We start from the raw sequence: 24,893 nt of genomic DNA, 5'->3' as shown, positions 1-24,893 counted from the left end.
GCCTACTTATGTGTCATGCATTTTAGGAGGCAACCCAGAGTGCTGAGAGACAGCAACAGCATGAGTAAAAATAGAGTGTCAAATTTATAATTTAAGTAATAAAGGAGTGCATCAATAAAAATTGTACTCAGTCTAACAACCCTACAAAGATCATTAAACTTTTTCCGGCACTGCTTTCCACTCCTGGCCACCTCCTTAGCAATTTCCCTCCTGATTCTGTTACAAATGGCTGGCAGGGGTCTAGATCCACCCCTCCTGTGTAGTTCCTGCCATCTCCCCTCCGCAGCCCCCACAAGAGCTTGGTTAGCCTCTTGGTTAAATCGCCTGGTACGCTGACTACAATCCACCCCCTCCATGATCAAAATCCAATTTTAAAATAGTTGGTTGAGTCCCGGGTGTATTGCGCATGCGCACGGTCGCTCCCTGCATTAGTATTTGCAATTGGACAGCAGACCAGAAGCACGGGGGGGAAAAAAAAAAATTTGCGCATGCACAGAACGGGTGATTTTTTTTTTAGCACCGGAACTTTTGGCTCCGGTGCACACATTCTGTGGTGCAACGCCGGAGTTAACGTTAATGCTCCTTGTGAACTTGCATTTCGCAAAAGTTACACGATCTGGCGCTAACGCTAGCCTGCCGCTAAATTTTTGATTTCGCTGCGATTTGTGCCCAGAAACGGGCGAAATCACAAAAAGCCGAAAATCCAGCCCAAAGTGTTTCTAAACCATTGTGGCCGATGTATTTACAAAAAGTTATTTAGTCTTTTTTAAAGTTTGCTGCATGAAATGGGAGAGAGAGGAGAATTCCTCACTACTGAAACCTTGATGGCCAGAATTTTTAAATGGGCTATCTGTTGAGAACCAATTTTAAGACCCAGCTCTATTAAAATGTTTATGGTGGTGCGGCTATCCATGAGAAATAATTTATCATCTGAGACTCCAGAAGAGTGCACCGTATTTTCACCATATTTCATTAATAACATCTTGTCACACATTGGGTGGAATGAGGTTACTGTGGATCTGTCCCATTTCCGTTTTCCACAGAAACCATTCACAGTTCTTTTTTCCGCAGGTTGATGAAATCATGTTGACATTGAAGCAAGCGTTCACTGCAGCTGCTGTCCACCAAAACATGAAGATCCAAGCTCAACTGTGTGAGGGCTGTCCAATGAATTGCCTTCACAAATTATGTGAAAAGATAGAAGGTAGTGTGTTTAAAAACCTTTATCACCATTTTTGATTTTCTGTTTTTCCCCATGCAACTGCTGCTTTGCTGCCTCCATCACATGCATGTGTGTATACATGTAACACACTCCATACCACTTGCATTAGTTTACAAAGCACTTCACCTCAAAAATACAATTGCTCTCTGAATGATGTTTCTTTTTCATTTGTTCTTGGTTAAGTCAGTGCCTCCAGGTTTACCAAACAATGCCTGTTATACAAAAGCAAAATACCGCGGATGCTGAACATCTGAAATAAAAACAGAAAATGCTACAAATACTCAGCAGGTCAGGCAGCATCTGTGGGGAGAGAAACAGAGTTAACGTTTCAGGTTGATGACCCTTCGTCAGAACCAGTTCTGATGAAGGGTCAATGCCTGTTACAGACTAGTACTAAGTTTCCCCCATGTCTGTATGTGACTAAATGCTAAAAGCAGTTCTCTTATTATTTCAGGATTATCAGAATTTAGAACTATAATGGAAACATTTTATAACTGTCAATGAAAATATTCACTCTAGCAGCACAGCTGTTAGAATTTCTTCCAGCCACACCTCCCAAACTACTTCTTGTCTCTCTCCCTTCCATTTCTGCCTCTACTTCGCACACAAAGGTTGAGATGTGCTCATTAGGGGAAACGTAACGCTCCACATTGTAGAAGATTAAAATGTAGATACGTGTTTGACTGGATGTTCCACTTTTAGACAGTTTAGACGTTACTCCTACAGCAGTTTTTCTTCATACTTTCTCCTGGAAATAACTTAATGAAAATACATGTCCAGGCTATTTATTTGGATGCCACTGACAATATATAGAGGATAGTAAGTATTTGGCCTTTTTAAAACAGAAAATATTACCTGCTTTTCTGAATTTCTATTGTATGAATGATAATGATAGGCAGATTTTTCAATAGTCGTGGGAGAAGCAACCTCAAGCTTGTATTTGTGCTTCTGTTAGTACCAGTGGAGAAAGATGAACTGTTGTCGATTCATTGGTTTCACAGCCTCCCCATGATGGGGGCTTTTTATCAATAGAGGATAGGTAGGAAGAGAATAGGGAATTTTTTGCAGCAGTGCTAGTCGTACTGTTGGAATGAGGTTATTCAAGCACCGATGACAGCATTAAATTCCACCCACATCGGAGAATAACAAAATATTTGTCGTCTTCAAGCTTCATGTGGAAACGCTTCAGAAGTTCTCAAAAAGGATGCCGAAGACAAATTCCGGTGCATTTTGTTGACTTCTTGCTGTTCAACTTCATACTAATGAATAGGCTATGGTCCAAATCAGGGAGGGGTAAGAAGTCTGCAATGCATTGGCCCATTAACAGTTATGATGTTTCCACGCCCTCTTCTTGCTCCTTACTGCCCTATCTGTAATGACAGCTCATTCATTTGTGAGTTGAAGTTGAACTGGATTCAAAGGATAAAATCATGCTGAAAGAAGGCGTGTAACACTATAAAGAAATCTTTTTGCTGTGTCAAAAAGAGATAATTCAGTGCTAGAAATAAAACTTATTGAATTGCATTCTCGTGATTTACTGTTTCATTTTTCACTCTCTGCCAGGCCTACACCCTTCAAAAGGAAAGGTGGAAATTCAAAAACACTTGTCAACATTTAACAACAAAGATCAAGGATCAATCTTCGAGGGGGTTCAGGTAATTTTACGTTCTATTTATTAAGCATAAATGTGAAATGGAAACTTTAGAATTTTTCAGTGTTGAAATGATAAATGCATAAGAAAAGGATTTGTATTTTAGTGTTAGATTTTTAACTCTTTCTTTCTTCCTGTCAAGATCAATAATTCCTACAATTTATTTAATTTGCTTTTAATTTATGAAATTTCAGTATTTTGTTTACAACTTCTGAAGTAATTGTGGATCATTCTAATCCTATTGGCTACAAGTATAATAATAACTTTGTGTTCTTTGAAACACCTCAGACATTGTCCATCAAAATCTGCAGATGGTGGTTAATATCTACTTCTCCATTGCCTATAAACATAGAAACATAGAAAATAGGTGCAGGAGTAGGCCATTCGGCCCTTTGAGCCTGCAGCGCCATTCAATAAGATCATAGCTGATCATTCCCTCAGTGCCCCTTTCCTGCTTTCTCTCCACACCCCTTGATCCCCTTAGCCGTAAAGGCCATATCTAACACCCTTTTGAATATATCCAATGAACTGGCATCAACAACTCTCTGCGGCAGGGAATTCCACAGGTTAACAACTCTCTGAGTGAAGAAGTTTCTCCTCATCTCAGTCCTAAATGGCCGAGCTCTTATCCTAAGACTATGTTCCCTGGTTCTGGACTTCCCCAACATCGGGAACATTCTTCCTGCATCTAACTTGTCCAGTCCCGTCAAAATCTTACACGTTTCTATAAGATCCCCGCTCATCCTTCTAAACTCCAGTGAATAAAGACCCAGTTGATCCAGTCTCTCCTCATATGAGAGTCCAGCCATCCCTGGAATCAGTCTGGTGAACCTTCGCTGCACTTCCCCAATAGCAAGAACGTCCTTCCTCAGATTAGGAGACCAAACTAACACAATATTCCAGGTGAGGCCTCACTAAGGCCCTATACAACTGCAGTAAGACCTCCCTGCTCCTATACTCAAATCCCCTAGCTATGAAGGCCAACATACCATTTGCCGCCTTCACCGCCTGCTGTACTTGCATGCCAACTTTCAATGACTGATGAACCTTGACACCCAGGTCTCGTTGCACCTCCCCTTTTCCTAATCTGCCACCATTCAGATAATCTGCTTTCGTGTTTTTGCCCCCAAAATGGATAACCTCACATTTATCCACATTATACTGCATCTGCCTCTACTTTTACTATTCTCCTTTCTATCTTTTGCTTCTGCCTCCATTTTGTTTCCCTCTGTCTCACTGCATAGGTTCCCATCCCCCTGCCATGTTAGTTTAACTCCTCCCCAACAGCACTCGCAAACACTCCCCCGAGGACATTGGTTCCGGTCCTGCCCAGGTGCAGACCGTCCGGTTCGTACTGGTCCCACCTCCCCCAGAACCCGTTCCAATGTCCCAGAAATTTGAATCCCTCCCTTTTGCACCACTCAAGCCACGTATTCATCTGAGCTATCCTACGATTCCTACTCTGACTAGCACGTGGCACTGGTAGCAATCCTGAGATTACTACTTTTGAGGTCGTACTTTTTAATTCAGCTCCTAGCTCCTTAAATTCATCTTGGAGGACCTCATCCTGTTTTTTACCTATATCGTTGTTACCTATATGCACCACGACAACTGGCTGTTCACCCTCCCATTTCAGAATGTCCTGCATCCGCTCCGAGAAATCCTTGACCCTTGCACCAGGGAGGCAACATACCATCCTGGAGTCTCGGTTGCGGCCGCAGAAACGCCTATCTATTCCCCTTACAATCGAATCCCCGATCACTATAGCTCTCCCACTCTTTTTCCTGCCCTCCTGTGCAGCAAAGCCACCCACGGTGCCATGAACTTGGCCGTTGCTGCTCTCCCCTGATGAGTCATCTCCCTCAACAGTACCCAAAGTGGTGCATCTGTTTTGCAGGGGGATGACCGCAGGGGCACGACCTTCTTTCCACTGCTCTTCCTGTTGGTCACCCATTTACTATCTGGCTGTGTACCCTTTACCTGCGGTAAGACCAACTCGCTAAACGTGCTATTCACGTCATTCTCAGCATCGTGGATGCTCCAGAGTTCATCACCCGCAGCTCCAGGACCGCAATGCTGTCCGTCAGGAGCTGCAGGCGGATACACTTCCCGCACATGTAGTCGTCAGAGACACCGGATGCGTCCCTGACTTCCCACATAGTACAGGAGAAGCATAATATGTGTTCGAGCTCTCCTGCCATGACTTAACCCTTAGATAAATTTAATTTGGCAACAACAATGCTAAATGTTACTTACTGATAAAGAAAAAAGAAAAACTACTGACCAATCACTTACCCCCTTGGCTGTGACATCACCTTTCGATTTCTTTCTACTTCTTTTTTGCCTCTCTGCTGCAGGTGCACCGGTCGGCCTCTTGTAGGCCGCTCGCCTCCCGAACTCCCGCCTCCGACCACGAACTCTTGCTGCTCGCTGACGGGTCTCTTGTCGGCCGCTTGCCTCCCGAACTCCCGCCTCTCCCGAACTCCCGCTGCTCACTGACGGGCCTCTTGTAGGCTGAGCGCCTCCAGAACTCCCACCTCTCATGAACTCCCGCTGCTCACTGACGGGCCTCTTATAGGTCGCTCGCCTCTCAAACACCAGCCATCCCGGGAATCAGACTGGTGAACCTTCGCTGCACTCCCTCAATAGCAAGATTGTCCTTCCTCAAGTTAGGAGACCAAAACGGTACACAATACTCCAGGGCACCAAGGCCCTGTACAACTATAGTAAGTCCTCCCTGCTCCGATACTCAAATCCTCTCGTTATGTAGACCAACATGCCATTTGCCGCCTTCACCGCCTGCTGTACCTGCATGGCAACTTTCAATGACTGATGTACCATGACACCTCGGTCTCGTTGCACCTCCCCTTTTCCTAATCTGTCACCATTCAGATAATTTGTCTTTGTGTTTTTGCCCCCAAAGTGGATAACCTCACATTTATTCACATTATACTGCATCTGTCATGCATTTGCCCACTCACCTAACCTGTCCAAGTCATCCTGCAGCCTCTTAGCATCCTCCTCACAGCTCACACTGCCACCCAGCTTAGTGTCATCTGCAAACTTAGAGATATTACATTCAATTCCTTCGTCTAAATCATTAATATATATTGTAAATAGCTGGGGTCCCTGCACTGAACCTTGCGGTACCCCACTAGTCACTGCCTGCCATTCTGAAAAGGACCCGTTTATTCCTACTCTTTGCTTCCTGTCTGCCAACCAGTTCTCTATCCACGTCAATACATTACCCCTGATACCATGTGCTTTGATTTTGCACACTAATCTCTTGTGTGGGACCTTGTCAAAAGCCTTTTGAAAGTCCAAATACACCACATCCACTGGTTCTCCCTTGTCCACTGTACTAGTTACATCCTCAAAAAACTCTAGAAGATTTGTCAAGCATGATTTCCCTTTCATAAACCCATGCTGACTTGGACCAATCCTGTCACTGCTTTCCAAATGCACTGCTATTACATCTTTAATAATCGATTCCAACATTTTCCCCACTACCAATGTCAGGCTAAACGGTCTATAATTTCCTGTTTTCTCTTTCCCTCCTTTCTTAAAAAGTGGGGTTACATTAGCTACCCTCCAATCCATAGGAACTGATCCAGAGTCGATAGAATGTAGGAAAATGAGCACCAATGCATCCACTATTTCTAGGGCCACTTCCTTAAGTACTCTGGGATGCAGACTATCAGGCCCTGGGGATTTATTGGCCTTCAATCCCATCAATTTCCCGAACACAATTTCCTGAGTAATAAGGATTTCCTTCAGTGCCTCCTTCTCGCTAGACCCTCGGTCCCCTATTATTTTCAGAACGTTATTTGTGTCTTCCTTAGTGAAGATAGAACCAAAGTATTTGTTCAATTGGTCTGCCATTTCCTTGTTCCCCAAGCAAGAAAATATTACAGGAATATTTGTGTGGGCATATGACATGGAGCAATTCAAGGGCTCTTAATTCATGATAGTCACGATAGAATAAATCCCTGAGTGGGTTGTCTCCCTTCAAAGGCTCAATTTTGGCCCAGCCCTTTTTTTGGCACACTTACCAGAAATGCGCTGTTTTTCGCTGTTCAGAATTGTGCTGAAAAATTTCCTTCCCACTTTAGCCGCTGTCCGGCTAAAGTGGTCGCGCAACGTGGCCAGTCGAGTCGGGGGTGGAGCCAGTGTCCTGCGCCGAAAACGGTGCCGGGACGTCTCCACATGCGCAGTGGAGTGTCAGCGCATGTGCAGTAGCTTCTTGCCCCCAGCCTCTCTGTGTCTTGCTGCAGCTGCTGTGTGGGACCCGATGCCGGCTAAATGTTGTGAGTAGGGGTATGGCGTGGCAATTGCATGGACTGCTTAGTTCCATTTGATTTGAAGCTTTAATCACTTCAATCTTAAAAATCGCACCGGGCGGCCACATGGCCAGGGCTAGCGGCGGGCAGGCAGGAGAGCTGATAGTGCTCCTGCATGGATGATTTCTATCAGTTCTCCTGCCCACATGCCCCTAGCCACGGCTGAGTGGCCGCCCGCACCGGCCGGCCTGCTGCTTTCCTGGGCTGAGTTTTCAGATGAAGGTCGGACTTACTTCAATTTTTTATTTGTTATTGAATCCTTCTTATTTTTTGTTTCCAAGGTTTGGTGCTTTGTAAGGCTTGGTGCTTTAGGTGCAGGTCCTCTCCGCTTCCCTTCCCGCCCCTATCCCAGATCGAATGGCCTCCGATGTACCTACCTGCGCCGATTTCTTAACTCTCCGCAAGGGTTTTCTGAAGTGGCCGCATATGCTGGCCTAAGTCGATTTGGAGTAACTATTAGCTGACCAAAGTTGCCCAAATGGGCAGAACTGGCGCAGATGGTTGGTAACGCCCCCTTTGAGAGAAAAAAAACAAAATTAAAAAAAATCGTAACTAACTCACTTACACTGGTGCAAATTGATGTGGAAAATGGGAATTTCTAAGTTACGCCAGAAAAACCAAGTTACTCCAAAAAGAAACGGAGCCAATTCACTAAATATATTCAAAAAGGAGTTAGATGTAGTCCTTACTACTAGGGGGATCAAGGGGTCTAGCGAGAAAGCAAGAATGGGGTACTGAACTTGCATGTTCAGCCATGAACTCATTGAATGGCGTTGCAGGCTCGAAGGGCCGAATGGCCTACTCCTGCACCTATTTTCTATGTTTAACTCCTAGCCAAAATTGAGCCCTAAGTTGTTGTAAAGCATCATCTTCATCTTCATCTACAACAATCACCAGGCTTCAAGTTGCGCAGTTGACTAATGTTACCGTTTACATTGAGATAAATGTTGCTCGTATAAGGCAAATGGTTTTTGAGATTTTAAATTGCTTTCATTTGGTGTGGCCTAGTAGTTCTATTAAAAGCATTGGTGCTGAACCAGAGAGCTGGCCTTGAACTTGGCAACTTTGCTGGAAAAAGTGAACCAGTTTTTGGATGGAGCACATCAACGTCGGAAAAGGGGTCCGAGAAACCACGCCCTGTAGAGTTTTTCTCTCCAAGTATCAGATCTAGGGGCATTATTTTCTGTGACTTCCAGTCCTACCATGCATGGTTGGAGGGGGGGAATAGGGATAGATAGCATCATTCACTACCTTGAAGTAGAAGGGGCAAATGGCCATTTCCAATAGCTACAACCAGATGTCTTCGAACACTGACATCTGGGAATAATTGTTGTATTTAGTGCAGCCATTGTTGGTGCTGCCAGTTGGTAAGCAAACTCCTCTAACTTTTAATCTTTAACATATTACCGCCTCTGGTGGCTTGAAGTAGAGAATTTGTTTTTGGTTGCCTATCCTGAAAATCCCTGCTGCTGAATGATTTCATAGGCTCTTCAGAGATTCACCCAAATGACCATTATTCAGATACACTAACTATCAATATTTCCTGAGTCCTGTCCACTTGTCAACTTTTCGTTTATTGCCTCTGGTACTTCTTACTCCAGTTTACATGGAGTTCTGCTGACATTAGTGGCTCTTAAAAGTGGTTCTTCAGGATGTTGTGGCACTGCGTGCTTTGGAGACCTGCACAACCAAAAGGAACAACCAACATTTTTTTTCATCTTTCTTGCATTTATACAACACTTTAAACGTAGTAAAATGTCCCAAGGTGTTTCACAGGAGTGTGATCAAACAAAAATGAACACCGATCCAAAGAAGAGGAGATATTTGGACAGCTGATGAAAAGCTTAGACAAAGAAGTTGATTTTAAGGAAAGAGAGGCGGAGAGGGTTAGGGAGGGAATTCCAGAGCTTGGGGCCGAGATGACTGAAGCACAGACACCAGTGGTGGAGCAAAGGTAGTGGGGGATGCAGAAGAGGCCAGAGTTGCAGGAATGCAGAGTTCTTGGGAGAGTTGTAGGGCTGTAGGAAGTTACAGAGATAAGGAGGGGCATGTCCATGGAGAGATTATGAACATGAGGATAAAAATTTTAAAATGGAGACATTGGTGGACTGGGAGCCAATGTAGATCAGTGAGCACAAGGGTGATAGGTAAGTGGGACTTGGTGTGGATTAGGATACGGGCAGCAGAGTTTTGGATGAGCTAAAGTTCATGGAGGGTGGAAGATGAGAGGCCGGCCAGGAGAATATTGGAATAGTCAAGTCTGGAGGTAACCAGCATGGATGAGGGTTTCAGCAGCACTTGGGCTGAGATCGGCAATGTTATAGAGATGGAAGTAGGCAGTCTTTATGATGAAAGAATATGGGGCTGGAATCTTAGCTCAAGGTTAAATAGGATGCTGAGGTTGAAATTAACAGATGATGCTGTGTTCTTGCTGGATCTAGTGCACTCCATTCACCATCATTCTTGGTTTCACTAAATTATAGTTGACTCTAAAATGCGGGGGGAAAATGTGTCTACAAATGATATAGTCATGTTCTCAAATTCCTTGTGAAATAAATTGTACACCATCATTATTCGCTTCCTTCCCCCATAAATCCATCACTACAAAAGTTGCTCTTTTTATATACCTCAGTTCACCCACCCTCCCTCCCGTAATGTAACTGATGGATTTGGACATTACCTGCAGCTTAAGTCATGGAGAGTTCAGTACTGTAATGATTACAGTATGGACTAACAATGCAGATGTTGAGTTCAAATTCCACCCTGGGAAGTTGTGAAATTGAATTAAGTAGATCTAGCACCAGGAGAAATGATTATCAAAGTCACCAGATTATCATAAAAACCGCTCGCTCGCTCGCTCACACTCGCGCATGCGCTCTCGCACTCTGGTCATTGCTTACTTCACTACAGCCGTTACAGCTCGAACCACCAGCTTTCACAGGCGGTCCCAGCAGGGCGCTCTATAGAGCGCTATGGATTGGGTGGCAGCCAAAAATCGATCTGATGTCGCAACCAGGCACACCGGCTGGTCTCTTCTGGGCTGTAATGCCCTGTGCCACACCGAAAGCAGCATCGAAAGTCCCGGCGGGGTGCTGGAAGCTGGCCTCTCACCTGCAAGTGCTTACCGCCACCACTGACACCCCTCCAGGGCGAAAACAGAGGTGGCGACAAGCCCAAAACCCAACCCTTAATGTCCAATCAAAAGTAAGCTGGATATGATGTCTAAAGCAGTGCAAAGTTTTAGGTGCAAAATAAATAGCTGGTTTTGTACATGGACCTGAATGACCAGATGATTAATGACTTCCTTTGTTTTTGCCCCTTTGGTGTCTTAATCATTTTTTGAGCTGTTGAGAATGTTGTAGATTGTGCTTATTTGAAATTATTTAATCAAAACAATGTCTGCTTATAGAAAATGAAGCCAAAAAATGAACTGGAAGAAAATGAACTTGTTCTTTCAATGCTCCGACAGCTCTACGAAGAGAAACAGAAGCTGCATGTCCACAATGCAGACACAAAGCAGGTACAGGGTCCTCTTGGTCACGGGCAATAATGTGTCAGGATCTCTTTAAAACTACTTTGATAGGTTATTTTGTATTTAGTAACAAAGTGTTTTCTGTCCAACACAGTGGCTTGGTTTCAGAATCATTGCTTTGATTTTTGCTGTAGTTTGCCCAACGTAAAGAGGACAAACTATTCCTATTCACTGTGGCCTAATGTTCATTTTAGGCAGCCTCATGTTCAGTTGCAGAGAAGTTAGGCTGACTCATTTTGTATCCTGCCCCATATGGAATGTTTGCCTTGGATCAGGATTTGTGATTTTCAAAGATCTTGCATTTATTTTCAGACCGCACTAAGCTGCCCACAGCATTCCATTCTGAACGAACAACAATCTCTCTCTGGCCGCTTCAGACTGGACCACCTGAAAATCAAGGCTAAAAAATCATTGGCAGAATCACTGGAGAATATTTTGTCAATGGTGAGCATTCTGTTGTTTCTTGCTAAAAAATTCCTTGCACCGTGTGTTGATATGATATGGAGAGCTCATCTGCGCAAGCCAGTTTTGCCTGTTAATCACCAAATTAAGATACCACTGAATGAGAAAAACATTTTTGTTATATAGGTAAACATTACCAATGTGCAAGACTTATCACCAAGGGTGCACCTGTGGGAGACCCAAGGGTCACCTGCACACTTGGGCAAGCAGGTATAAAAGGCAGTCTACCACGCTACCTCCTCACTCTGGAGTTACAATAAAGAGACCAAGGTCACAACAGTTTGAGCTTAAGATATACAGTCTTGTGGAGTTATTCTAAATGTAACAATTGGCGACAAGTAACAGATCACAAACTTTCACGTAGTTATGGCTGCCGTTGGTATTCTTGAGAGATTTGTTGAGGGTGATAATTGGGAAGTCTTCGTTGAGCGTCTTGACCCATACTTCATGGCCAACAAGCTGTAAAAGGCAGAAACCGCGATCAAGCGCAGGGCGATTCTCCTCACCATTTGTGGTTCCACGCTATATGGCCTCATCAAAAATCTGCTAGCACCGACGAAACCAACGGACAAGACATATGAAGAGTTGTGCACTTTGGTTCGGGAACTGCTCAAGCCGAAGGAGAGCATCTTGATGGCTAGGTATCGCTTTTATATGCACCATCGCTCTGAGGGCCAGAACGTAGCGAGCTATGTCGCCGACCTAAGGTGCCTTGCGGGACCGTGCGTATCTGCAGCATTTTTGGAGGAAATGTTGCGGGATTTTTTCGTGCTTGGAATTGGCCACGAGGTCATTCTTCGCAAACTGCTGTCTGCCGAATCCCTAGATCTGAGCAAGGCCATCACAATAGCCCAGGCTTTTATGTCCACGAACGATAACACTAAACAGGTATCATTGCAGCATCGGAACTCACCGCCGGCAAGTACTGTGCATAAAATAACGCCTTCAGCAGGTAGAACTGTACATGGCAGGGCCTACACGCCCGCAGAGGCCAGACCTAGGATGACTCAGAGTCCGCCGTGGGGCGTGAATGTGAATCCATTAGCACCGTGTTGGCCCTGCGGGGGTAATCATCGAGCCCATCAATGTCGATTCAAGCACTACGTGTACAAAGGCTGCGGAACAATGGGGCACCTCCAGCAAATGTGCAGATGTGCTGCGACTCACCACGTGGCAGAGTCGGCAGAAGATGACCGATCTGGCGTGGATCACGCTGAACAAGTAAGAGAGGCAACTCAACCGAGGCTGAAGAGGAAGTGTATGGGGTACACACCTTCACCACCAAAAGCCCTCTGATAATGTTAAAAGTCAAATTAAATGGCATTCCAGTTTCCATAGAATTGGACACGGGGGCGAGTCAGTCAATTATGAGCCAGAAGGTTTTTGAGAAATTGTGGGGCAACAAGGCACAAGACCAAAACTAAGCCCGATCCACACCAAGCTGCGCACTTGCACCAAAGAGCTCATACCAATCATTGGCAGTGTGGCAGTGAAGGTATCGTACGATGGAGCTGTGCATGATTTACCACTATGGATTGTACCAGGCGAGGCCCAGCGCTGTTCAGCAGAAGCTGGCGAGGAAAGATCCGATGGAACTGGAACAACATCAAAGCGCTGTCTTCGGAGGATGACGCCTCGTGCGCCCAAGTGCTAAACAAATTCCCGTCGTTATTCGAGCCAGTCATCAGCAACTTCAGCCAAAGTGCAGATCCATCTAGCTCCTGATGCACGACTCGTTCATCACAAGGCCCGAGCGGTTCCTTACATGATGCGAAAGGAAGTGGCGATCGAGCTGGACAGACTTCAACGAGAGGGGATCATATAGCCAGTCGAGTTCAACGAGTGGGCCAGTCCAATTGTTCCGGTGTCGAAGAGCGATGGGACGGTCAGAATCTGCGGGGACTACAAGGTAACGATCAACCGAGTCTCGTTACAGGACCAGTACCCACTACCCAGGGGGGAAGTCATTCACCAAGCTGGATCTAACCTCTGCTTGCATGACACAAGAGCTGGCTGAATCTTCGAAAAAATTGACGTGCATCAACACGCAGAGGACTGTTCATATACCACAGATGCCCCTAGCTTTTTCTGCTCTTTGGTATTCTTAATCAGTCCCTGCCTCCCCCCCCCCACTCTGATGTAACTCCTTTAACAAGTACCCATTGCTTTCTGTACTTCCATAATGCTGAGTTGCCATAGCTTTGAGTTCAACTAATATCTTGTTGTGCTGAACTTTTTCACACATATTGTGGAAGTCTCGGCACCAATATATAATGCGTTCCATAGTCCACTTGTTATGTCACTTTCTCAAAGAAATCGAAGAGGTTTCTTGGGCAGGATTTTCCGCTTCTATAAACCCAGTCCCTGCAGACAACAAGTTTAATTCTGCTCTAATATGCAAGTACTTCTACATCCTGGGGTCACAGGGAGGTCATGCCTATGCCCTTACAGACCAGTAAGATCCCAGGTTTGATCCATGATTTGTGCTAAATTCGCTGGCTCCAGCCAGAACGGTAATAGGATTAGATTTAGAATTGGTCTCAATGTCCCTGGATTAGAATGGGGGAGATTGATGAGGATTCCCAATCCTGGACCACAATTTTGCCACACGCGGTAGGATCGATGTGGCCAGGATTAGTGGTCTGTGGTAAGCCCACTCCCAACTCGAGGCCGTCCTCTGTCCTGAATCTTCCGTTGATTGTGCTGTTAAGCCTGCCCTGCAGGCTTCCCAGCCAATTAAGAGGAAGCCGGTTTGATGACATCAGTTGATGACGCGTCATCAGCCGGTTTTCTTAAAGGGACCATGCCCACATTGCTTTTGACAGTTCTTCTACAGCATTGAGGTGCTAAAATCACTGACGAGTACTGCACATAGGTGCACGGCTGCACCCTGGCTCTCCCATGACTCCCTGCAGATACTTATGGAGGGAGTCACAGCACGCACGGAGGTTCTCTTCCCTTCCAATGGACAGAAGAGACCTCCCCAGTCCACCAATGCAGCCTGGTTGCACATTGCACAGGAGGGCACAAGCAGGGATGTTGTCAGGAGTTCCTGGCTGCACTGGCGCAAACCTTTCAATTATCTCAGTAGATCACACAACCTTACTGCACAGCCACACTCAACCTCATCTTTCTGTGCCACTCATCACACCACCATCACTCTGCATTCCCTACTCCAACCCTGTGCATCTTTAGTCACATCAACTTGCCTTGCACCTCCACCCATCCATCTCTATCTACATTATCAGTTCCCCATCTCACTAGCCACCCCTCACACTCACCCTCCATCCTTGTCCAATCATACCAACTAACAACACACAAGGGTAGGCACTTGGGTCCTTTAGCCAATGTTCATGTATAGTTAATATTGATGTGTTGTCAAACATTGAAAACTTTATTTTCAGCACTTTACATTCTTGGACAGATTTGTGAGCACCTTTGGAAGTTGCTTAGTGAATTGTAGTGAATGTTGAGACATAAGTGTACCACCCACAATGGTTATAAGTGTGAAAGGAATGGGTTGGACATGACAGGGATGCTTTATGCAGTTGGTGTGGGTTGGTGCCAACCTGGCGCATCATGTGGCAGTCAGGATGCACAGCATGAAGTGAAGTAAATCTGGCCATGGTGAGGCCATCACTGGCCTCCCGGGCAGCAATGTGGTCGGGTGCTGATGCCCTGTGTACTGTGCAGCATCAGGTGATTTGGAGAAGGTTGGTGGTGTTGGTGGTGGTGCTGGTGTGATTGGTGATGGGCCTGATCATGCTGGGATTCTAAGGGCCAAGGTGACATTTTTTGAAGGGCACCGATGTTGCTGGAATAGATGGCAGGTGAGGTTGAGGTGACAGAAGTGTCCTGTCAGTGGTGAGAGAGGTTGCTCTAAGGAGGTGACAGTGAATAGAGAGTTCACTGCAAACATTTCCAAAGGGCATACAGCTCAAACGTCTCTTCCAAAACCTGACATTGGAAAGTGAACTGCTGTGTAATGGTAGCTTTTATACCACTTTAACTAACCAAAGCAATGGAGGGTCACTGAGAACCCGACTCCACTTACCTGGTGTGTTCTACGAGGCACGACAAACCCGTCAAAAGGTTGGTAAAATTGTAAGTGCCAATTTTTAAGTCTCTTAACTAACATTTAAGTACCTTTTTAATGATAATGACCTGTCCCGCCTCTTGCTGTCGGGTCAGCTATCCGAACGCTGATCTGACAGTTGAGAAACTCACACTGAGGCGGGCTCAGAGCGGGATCCCGACTTGCTGTCAATCAGGACCATTTTGACAGCTGGCCTGCCTCAAACCCGCACTCTCAAGGCTGGGAAAATTCCGGCATTTATCTCTATTCAGTGATCTGTGGGATGTCCCCTTTCTGGAGATGAAGGGAGTAAATTAGTAAGGAGAATAACTTGGCAGCTGTTGCTACAGACAGGAAGTTTTGCATTTTAGGTTGTTCTGATGGATGCTGAATCTCCATTTTTACTGCAGGAAGGGACTGACAACCACAGGATAATGATGGGCTTGTGACTTTGTAATTCTTGCTGGTCTTTTCCCACTGAGGTGGGAGGGGCAAGGTCCATACGCTGCCTGTAGCTAGGTCCAAAGTAGCTGACCAGATGTAACTCCTAATTGGTCAGCTTTGTTGCATTTTGAGTCAAATGTAATCGACCAAACCCCCTATTGCACCAGTACTGCTTTTAAACAATAATGGTGGAATAGTGCCACCTACAGGAATTGAATTAGTAATTCAGCACAATAATAGGCAGTGCTCACCGGTAACAAAAACAAAACTTAAAATGCTCCTTGGCAAATATTCTACAATAAAATATTGCGTTTTTGGTAGACACATTATTTTATAAAGAAATCAGTAATTTTGTAAACAAGTATTAAGATTACAGTATTGTCGATAAGAGTTTGAAAAATGTGACTTCTGCTTCACCTTAAGTAAATATTGTAATTCAGTGAAGTTAATGAGCATGAAACACTCATGTGGGAGTGACTTTGTGGCACTAGTTGACTGATCATTCTATCATTCTGGTGAATTGCATTTTCAGCAGAAGCTGTTTAATAATTACACTGTGAAAGTTGTCTAAAATGTGAAGATTGTACAAGGCGCGAAAAGCTTTCAACCCTAATTTCAATTTCCCTTCCACTTATTCTCCTGTTCCAGCTCTTCTTTTTACTGCCTCTGTTGGCTTCTATCTTCAGTGAGGAAAAAATAGTATGGATTTCTCTACTGGTGTCATTAGTCCATCTGCGATTGGCTGTTAGGAGGTGTACTTATGGCGGGCTTGTCCTCTGGATTTCTTCCTAATATCTCCCTTGCTGTTCACTTCCTTTTCTCCCCCACATTCGCAGCTACCACCCAGCAGGGTGCTATCCTCCTGCTCAGCTCTCTGGCTCAACAATGGTAGGCATCACATTACAAGGAAGTTAAGGCAAGCATTTGAACTCTGTTTGTTTGGGATAGGGCATTCCGTTTTCCAAGATGGCTAAGGTTGTTAATTAATTATGCCATCTTTTGCTGGAAGTAAAATGGTAATAAGGATCCCTTTCCTATATCCAATTTGAAAGCCTTGGCCATTACCCCTCGTAAGCAACTTAGCAGGAGATGTATGAGAGGGTCTGGTGTAAACTTTACCATTTTCCCTAACTGTGGAGGCATTTGTGGCCTCCGTTCAATGATTCCTTCTGATGGGATGGCCAGAATCAAGCTCTTAACTGCAGGAATGTGAAAATACGTGCTCCTCCCAGGCGCAGCACAATGGGCCATCAGTGATCCCCACATACCAATAACATGACCAAGGCTGGGAACTCAACATCCAGGGATATTCAATATTCAGGAAGGAGAGACAGAAAGGAAAAGCAGGTGGGGGTAGCATTCCTGGTTAAAGAGTAGATTACCACAATAGTAAGGAAGGACATTAGCTTGGATGATGTGGAATCTGTATGGGTGGAGCTGCGGAACACCAAAGGGCAGAAAACACTAGTGGGGGTTGTGTACAGACCACCAAACAGTAGTAGTGAGGTTGGGGATGGCATCAAACAAGAAATTAGGGATGCGTGCAATAAGGCTACAGCAGTTATCATGGGTGACTTTAATCTACATATAGATTGGGTTAACCAAACTGGTAGCAATACGGTGGAGCAGGATTTCCTGGAGTCGAAAAGGGATGGTTTTCGAGACCAATATGTCGAGGAACCAACTAGAGAGCTGGCCATCCTAGACTGGGTCTTGTGTAATGAGAGAGGATTAATTAGCAATCTTGTTGTGCGCGGCCTCTTGGGGAAGAGTGACCATAATATGGTAGAATTCTTCATTAAGATGGAGAGTGACACAGTTAATTCAGAGACTAGGGTCCTGAACTTCAAGAAAGGTAACTTCGATGGTATGAGATGTGAATTGGCTAGAATAGACTGGTGAATGATACGTAAAGGGTTGACGGTGGATAGGCAATGGCAGATATTTAAAGATCACATGGATGACTTCAACAATGTACATCCCTGTCTGGCGCAAAATTAAAATGGGGAAGGTGACTCAACCGTGGCTAACAAGGAAAATTAGGGATAGTGTTAAATCCAAGGAAGAAGCATATAAATTGGCCAGAAAAAGTAGCAAATCTGAGGACTGGGAGAAATTTAGAATTCAGCAGAGGAAGACAAAGGGTTTAATTAGGAGGGGGGAAATAGAGTATGAGAGTAAGCTTGCAGGAAACATAAAAACTGACTGCAAAACCTTCTATAGATATGTGGAGAAAAAGATTAGTGAAGACAAATGTAGGTCTCTTGCAGTCAGAATCAGGTGAATTTATAACTGGGAACAAAGAAATGGCAGCCAAGTTGAACAAATACTTTGGTTCTGTCTTCACTAAAGAAGACACAAATAACCTTCCGGAAATACTAGGGGACCGAGGGTCTAGCGAGAAGGAGGAACCGAAGGAAATCTTTATTAGCCAGGAAATTGTGTCAGGGAAATTGATGGTATTGAAGGCAGATAAATCCCCAGGGCCCAATAGTCTGCATCCCAGAGTACTTAAGGAAGTGGCCCTCGAAATAGTGGATGCATGGGTGGTCATTTTCCAACATACTATAGGCTCTGGATCAGTTCCTATGGATTGGAGGGTAGCTAATGTAACCCCACTTTTTAAAAAAAGGAAGGAGAGAGAATAAGGGGAATTATAGACCGGTTAGCCTGACATCGGTAGTGGGGACAATGTTGGAATCAATTATTAAAGATGTAATAGCAGCGCATTTGGAAAGCGGTGACAGGATTGGTCCAAGTCAGCATGGATTTATGAAAGGGAAATCATGCTTGACAAATCTTCTAGAATTTTTTGAGGGTGTAACTAATAGCGTGGACAAGGGAGAACCAGTGGATGTGGTGCATTTGGACTTTCACGAGGCTTTTGACAAGGTCCCACACAAGAAATTAGTGTGCAAAATTAAAGCACATGGTATTGGGGGTAATGTATTGACGTGGATAGAGAATTGGTTGGCAGACAGGAAGCAAAGAGTAGGAATTAACGGGTCCTTTTCAGAATGGGAGGCAGTGACTAGTGGGGTACCACAAGGTTCAGTGCTGGGACCCCAGCTATTTACAATATACATTAATGATTTAGACGAAGGAATTGAATGTAATATCTCCAGGTTTGCAGATGACACTTAGCTGGGTGGCAGTGTGAGCTGCAGGGTGACTTGGACAGGTTAGGTGAGTGGGCAGATGCAGTATAATGTAGATAAATGTGAGATTATTCAATTTGGTGGCAAAAACAGGAAGGCAGAATATTATCTGAATGTTGACAGATTAGGAAAAGGGAAGATGCAACGAGACCTGGGTGTCATGGTACATCAGTCATTGAAAGTTGGCATGCAGGTACAGCAGGCGATGAAGAAGGCAAATGGCATGTTGGCCTTCATAGCGAGAGGATTTGAGTATAGGAGCAGTGAGGTCTTACTGCAGTTGTATAGGGCCTTGGTGAGGCCACACCTTGAATATTGTGTACAGTTTTGGTCTCCTAATCTGAGGAAGGACATTCTTGCTATTGAGGGAGTGCAGCGTAGGTTCACCAGACTGATTCCCGGGATGGCAGGACTGACATGTGAAGAGAGACTGGATTGACTGGGCCTGTATTCACTGGAAGAATGAGAGGAGATCTCATAGAAACATATCAAATTCTGACGGGACTGGACAGGTTAGATGCAGGAAGTATGTTCCCGATGTTGGTGAAGTTCAGAACCAGGGGTCACAGTCTAAGGATAAGGAATAAGCCATTTTGGACCGAGATGAAGGGAAACTTCTTCACTCAGAGAATTGTGAACCTGTGGAATTCTCTACCACAGAAAGTTGTTGAGGCCAGTTTGTCAGCTTTATTCAAAAGGGAGTTAGATGTGGCCCTTACAGCTAAAGGGATCAAGGGATATGGAGAGAAAGTAGGAATGGGGTACTGAAGTTGCATGATCAGCCATGATCATATTGAATGGTGGTGCAGGCTCGAAGGGCCGAAAGGCCTACTCCTGCACCTACTTTCTATGTTTCTGTTATTTTGAGTGTTCAGCAGACTTACAGATTTTAAGAAGTTCTGATTAACCTGATGCAGATTTCTCCATAAATTTGTAGAAAAGTAGAATTTCTGTTGTAATTGCTTTGCATTTTCCCCCTGCAGGGAGGGTCTAGGCTCAAAAGCCAAGTGAGTGCTGAAACTACTGTGTCAGAAAAAACAACTTTGAGTCCATCAAGTTCCAACCTGTCCAAGGTGAGTTTTCTGCCTATAAATCGTGGTAGTTTACTTACTAACATTGGGCCCAAGTTTCGGCCTCAGTTGCTACTGATTTTTTGGAGCAACTGGTGCAGAATGGAGTATCTTAGAAATTCAAATTCTCGGCATTTAGTTTGCTCCAGTTCTAGTCAGTTAGAACAGTTTCACTTTGGAACAGAATTTTTTTCAAAAGGGGGCGTGTCCGGCCACTTACGCCTGTTTTCAAAGTTTCGTCAGTGAAAACTTACTCCAAACTAACAGAATGGAGTAAGTAAAGATTTTTGTACGCTCGAAAAAACCTTGTCTACACTTTAGAAAATCAGGCGTAGGTTACAAATCAGGCGTAGGGAATGGTGGGGGGGGGTTTAAAGGGAAGTTTACAAACATTAAACACTTCAGTTTTACAAATAAAGAGCCATCATCAATAATAAATGATAAAAACATCAATAAATCAACCAATAAATCAATCAAAAAAAATTAATAAGAAATATATATTTTTTTAAATCATTAAATAAAACATTTTCTACCTACCGACTGCAGCACCGGGAGCCCTCCAACAGCGTGCTGGGATGCCCCCCCCCCCCCCCCCCCCCCCAGGGTGTCTCTGTCAGTGTCTCTATCTCTCTGTCTGTCTGCGTGTCTCTCATTCTCTGTCTGTCAGTGTCTGTGTTTCTGACAGCGAGGGGAGGGGAGGGGGGAGGAGGGGAAGGGGAAAGGGGGGGGGGGAAGAGGGGAAGGGGAAAGGGAGGGGAGAGGGGAAGGGGAAAGGGAGGGGAGAGGAGAAGGGGAAGGGGGGAGAGGAGAAGGGGAAAGGAGATGGGGACAAAGGAGAAAAAAAGCAGAGGGGGGGAAGCAGAAGGGGGGAAAGGAGGGGGGGGGGGAAGGACAAGGGGGGGTAAAGGAGAAGGTGGGGGGGGGAGGCTGAACCGGCCGGGCCCAAGACTTCGGGCAGGGCCTGTCCCCAGCACCAGATTTACAGGTAGATGGCGTCGGGTTGGGGCGGGGGGAGCGCGGGTCGGGGTCGGGATCGCGGGTCGGGTCAGGTCCGGTGCGGGGGGCGGGGGAGAGGATGGAGGTCGGGTTGGTTCGGGGACAGGGGGGGGGGGGGGAGGGAGCGCGGGTCGGTTCGTGTCGGGGGGAGGGAGGTCAGGTTAGGTTGGGTCCGGTCCGGGGGAGGGGTCGGGTCGGCGGGGGGGGTGGTGGGAGGGAGGTCGGTTCGGGTCGGGGGGGGTGAGTGAGAGGGAGGTCAGGTCGGGAGGGAGCGCGGGTCGGGTCGGGTCCGGGGGCGGGGTGGGGGGAAGCAGGAATCGGGTCGGGAGGAAGCAGGAGCAGGGCGTGGGAGGAGCCTTATGCACGCAGCCCCAGTGAGGCCATTCGGCCAGGGCTAGGGGCTGCGTGCGACGGGCCCCTCCCACACAGTTTTGGGCGCCTGGAGCTACTGTACATGCGTGCCCACTGTAGCGCGCATGTGCAGAGGTCCCGGCACTGTTTTCAATGCAGGGACCTAGCTCCGCCCCCGACTGCTCATGCTGTGCCGCGCCAGGCTCAAGAGGACCAGCAGGGAGCTGGAATCTGGAAGTTTTTTTTAGGCGCACTTTGTGGCGCGAAAAACGGGCGTCCAGGTCGGGGCTGCGCTGTTCTAGGCGCGGCCCGAAACTTGGGCCCTTTATCTATGTAGCTCGCCATCATTGTAGAACATAGTCTAGAATATAGCACAATTTATACAATCATTTTGCAGAAGGAATCTAGGATAGCTTCAGTTCGAAATAAAATTTCTAGCAGCGCCCCTAATGAAGATGGTATACATCATAGTTTGACATAAATATCAGCACTGTGTAAACACAGCTCAGTAATAATCACACAAAACAGTGACTGCACTTAAAGTAATTGTTGCATGTAAACCACTTTGGCCAGCAATCGTCCTTGTAGCATAACATGTTGGAGCATAAGAACAGAAGAAATAGGAGCAGGAGTAGGCCATTAGGCCCCTCGAGCCTATGCCACCATTTAATAACATCATGGCTGATCTGATCTTGGGCTCAGCTACACTTCCTTGCCCGCTCCCCATAACCTTATCGATCAGAAATCTGTCTGTCTCCATCTTAAATATATTCAATGACACAGCTCTCTGGGGCACAAAATTCCACAGATTTATGACTCTTTGAGTGAAGAAATTCCTCCTCATCTCAGTACTAAATGGGCGACCCCTTATTCTTAAATTGTGCCCCCTAATTCTGGTTTCCCCATGAGTGGAAACATCCTCTCTGCCTCCACCTTGTCGAGCCCCGTCAGTATTTATATGTTTCAATCAGATCAACTCTCATTCTTCTAAACTCCAATGAGTATAGCCCCAACCTACTCATCCGTTTTTCATAAGTCAACCCCCTCATCTCTGGAATCAACCGAGTGAACTTTCTCTGAACTGCCTCCAATGCAAGTATATCCTTCCTTAAGTAAGGAGATCAAAACTGTACGCAGTACTGTAGGTGTGGCCTCACCAATACCCTGTACAGTTGTAGCAGGACTTCCCTGCTTTTATACTCTATCCCCCTTGCAATAAAGGCCAACATTCCATTTGCTTTCTTGATTACTTGCTGTACCTGCATACTAACCTTTTGTGTTTCATGCACAAGGACCCCCAGGTCCCTCTTAACTGCAGCATTTTGTAATCTCTCTCCATTTAAATAATTTAATTTTTTATTTTTCCTGCCAAAATGGATAACCTCACACTTTCCCATCTTATACTCCATCTGCCAAATTTTTGCCCACTCACTTAGCCTGTCTATAGCCCTTTGAAGATTTGTTGTGTCCTCCTCACAACTTGCTTTCCCACCTATCTTTGTATCATCAGCATACTTGGCTACAATACACTCGGTCCCTTCATCCAAGTCATTGCTATAGATTGTAAATAGTTGAGGCCCCAGCACTGATCCCTGTGGTACCCCACTAGTTACCGTTTACCAACCGGAAAATGACCCATTTATCCTGACTCTCTGTTTTCTGCTAGTTAACCAATCCTCTATCCATGCTAATATCTTACCGCCAACCCTGTGAGCTTTTATCTTGTGCAGTAACCTTTTATGTGGCAGCTTATTGAATGCCTTTTGGAAATCCAAATATACCACATCCACTGGTTCCCGTTTATCCACCCTGCTCATTACATCCTCAATGAACTCCAGCAAATTTATCAAACATGATTTCCCTTTCATAAAACCATGCAAACTCTGCTTGACTGTATTATGCTTTTCCAAATGTCCTGCTACTGCTTCCTTAATAATGGACTCCAGCATTTTCCCAACGACAGATGTTAGGCTAACTGGTCTATAGTTTCCTGCTTTCTGTCTGCCTCTTTTTTTAAATAGAGGCGTTACATTTGCGGTTTTCCAATCCGCTGGGACCTCCAGAATCCAGGGAATTTTGGTAGATTGCAACCAATGCATCCAGTATCTCTGTAGCCACTTCTTTTAAGACCCTAGGATGCAGGCCATCAGGTCCAGGGGACTTGGCCACCTTTAGTCCCATTATTTTACTGAGTATTTTTTCTTTAGTGGTTGTGATTGTTTTAAGTTCCTCCCTCCCTATAGCCCCTTAATTATCTGTTGATGGGATGTTTTTAGTGTCTTCTACCATGAAGACTGATACAAAATATTTGTTCAAAGTCTCCGGCATTTCCCTGTTCCCCATTATTAATTCCCCAGTCTCATCCTTTAAGGGACCAATATTTACTTTAGCTACTCGCTTCCTTTTTTTATACCTGTAGAAGCATTTACTATCTGTTTTTATATTTCTTGCTAGTTTACTCACAGTCTCTATCTTCCCTCTCTTTATAATTTTTTTAGTCGTTCTTTGCTGATTTTTAAAACTTTTCCAATCCTCTGGCCTCCCACTAATCTTGGCAACTACGTATGCCATTTAAAAAAAAATTGATACCATCCTTTACTTCCTTTGTTAGCCATGGATGGTTCTCCCTTCTCTTGAAGTCTTTCCTTCTCACTGGAATATATTTTTGTTGAGAGTTATGAAATATCTCCTTAAAGGTCTGCCACTGATTATCAACCGTCTTACACTTCAATCTATTTTCCCAGTTCATTTTAGCCAAATCTGCCTTCATGCCTTTGTAATCGCCTTTATTTAAGATCAGGACACTGGTTTGAGATCCAACTTTCTTACCCTCCAACTGAATTTGAAATTCAACCATGCTATGGTCATTCTTTCCGAGAGGATCCTTTACTATGAGATCATTTATTAATCCTGTTTCATTACACAGTACCAGATCCAAGATCCCTGGTTGATTTCACAACGTACTGTTCAAAGAAACTATCCCGGCTACACTCCATGAACTCTTCCTCAAGGCTACCTTGGCCAATTTGATTTGTCCATTCAATATGAGGATTAAAATCACCCATGATTATTGCTGTACCTTTCTTACAAGCCACCGTTATTTCTTTATTTATACTTCATCCAATAGTGTAGCTACTGTTAGGGGCCTATCGATTACGCCCACCAGTGTCGTCTTCCCCTTATTATTTCTTATCTCCACCCAAACTGATTCTACATTTTGATCTTCTGTGCCAATATAATTCCTCACTACTGCACTGATCTCATTCTTTATTAACAAAGTTACCCACCTCCTTTTCCTTTCTGTCTATCCTTCAGAATTGTCAAATATTCAGTTCCCAGTCTTGGTCACCTTGCAACCACGTCTCTGTAATGGCTATCAGATGTTGCACCAGTGGGTTGCATGGACTATATATTGTGCGCTCTTGTCTACATTGAAAGACGGTAAACACCACCCTGTCCGTTGTTTTCGCTAAAACTAGTTGGTGAATTTATTTACCAGAATTATTTATAATTGCACCGAAGCACCAACAACAACTTGCATTTATTTAGAGCCCTTAATGTAGCAAAGTGTTCCAACGCGCTTCGCAGAGGT

General features: G+C 45.1%; 1 protein-coding gene across 3 annotated transcripts in view; it reads left to right on the top strand.

Annotated features, from left to right (window-relative positions):
* Window positions 1–24,893, top strand: part of LOC139242811 (TBC1 domain family member 1-like) — a 428,759-nt gene that overhangs the window by 198,765 nt on the left and 205,101 nt on the right. For all 3 annotated transcript variants that reach the window (XM_070870508.1, XM_070870511.1, XM_070870517.1), the window contains exons 5-9: window positions 1,072–1,204; window positions 2,786–2,877; window positions 10,623–10,733; window positions 11,058–11,189; window positions 19,868–19,957. In XM_070870508.1, coding sequence (XP_070726609.1) covers window positions 1,072–1,204; window positions 2,786–2,877; window positions 10,623–10,733; window positions 11,058–11,189; window positions 19,868–19,957 — 558 coding nt within the window. The remainder of the gene's footprint in view (window positions 1–1,071; window positions 1,205–2,785; window positions 2,878–10,622; window positions 10,734–11,057; window positions 11,190–19,867; window positions 19,958–24,893) is intronic.

This window comes from Pristiophorus japonicus, chromosome 2 (assembly GCF_044704955.1).
Source record: "Pristiophorus japonicus isolate sPriJap1 chromosome 2, sPriJap1.hap1, whole genome shotgun sequence".
NCBI classification, from domain to species: Eukaryota; Metazoa; Chordata; class Chondrichthyes; family Pristiophoridae; genus Pristiophorus; species Pristiophorus japonicus.
This window is presented reverse-complemented; position numbering and strand designations above follow the sequence as displayed.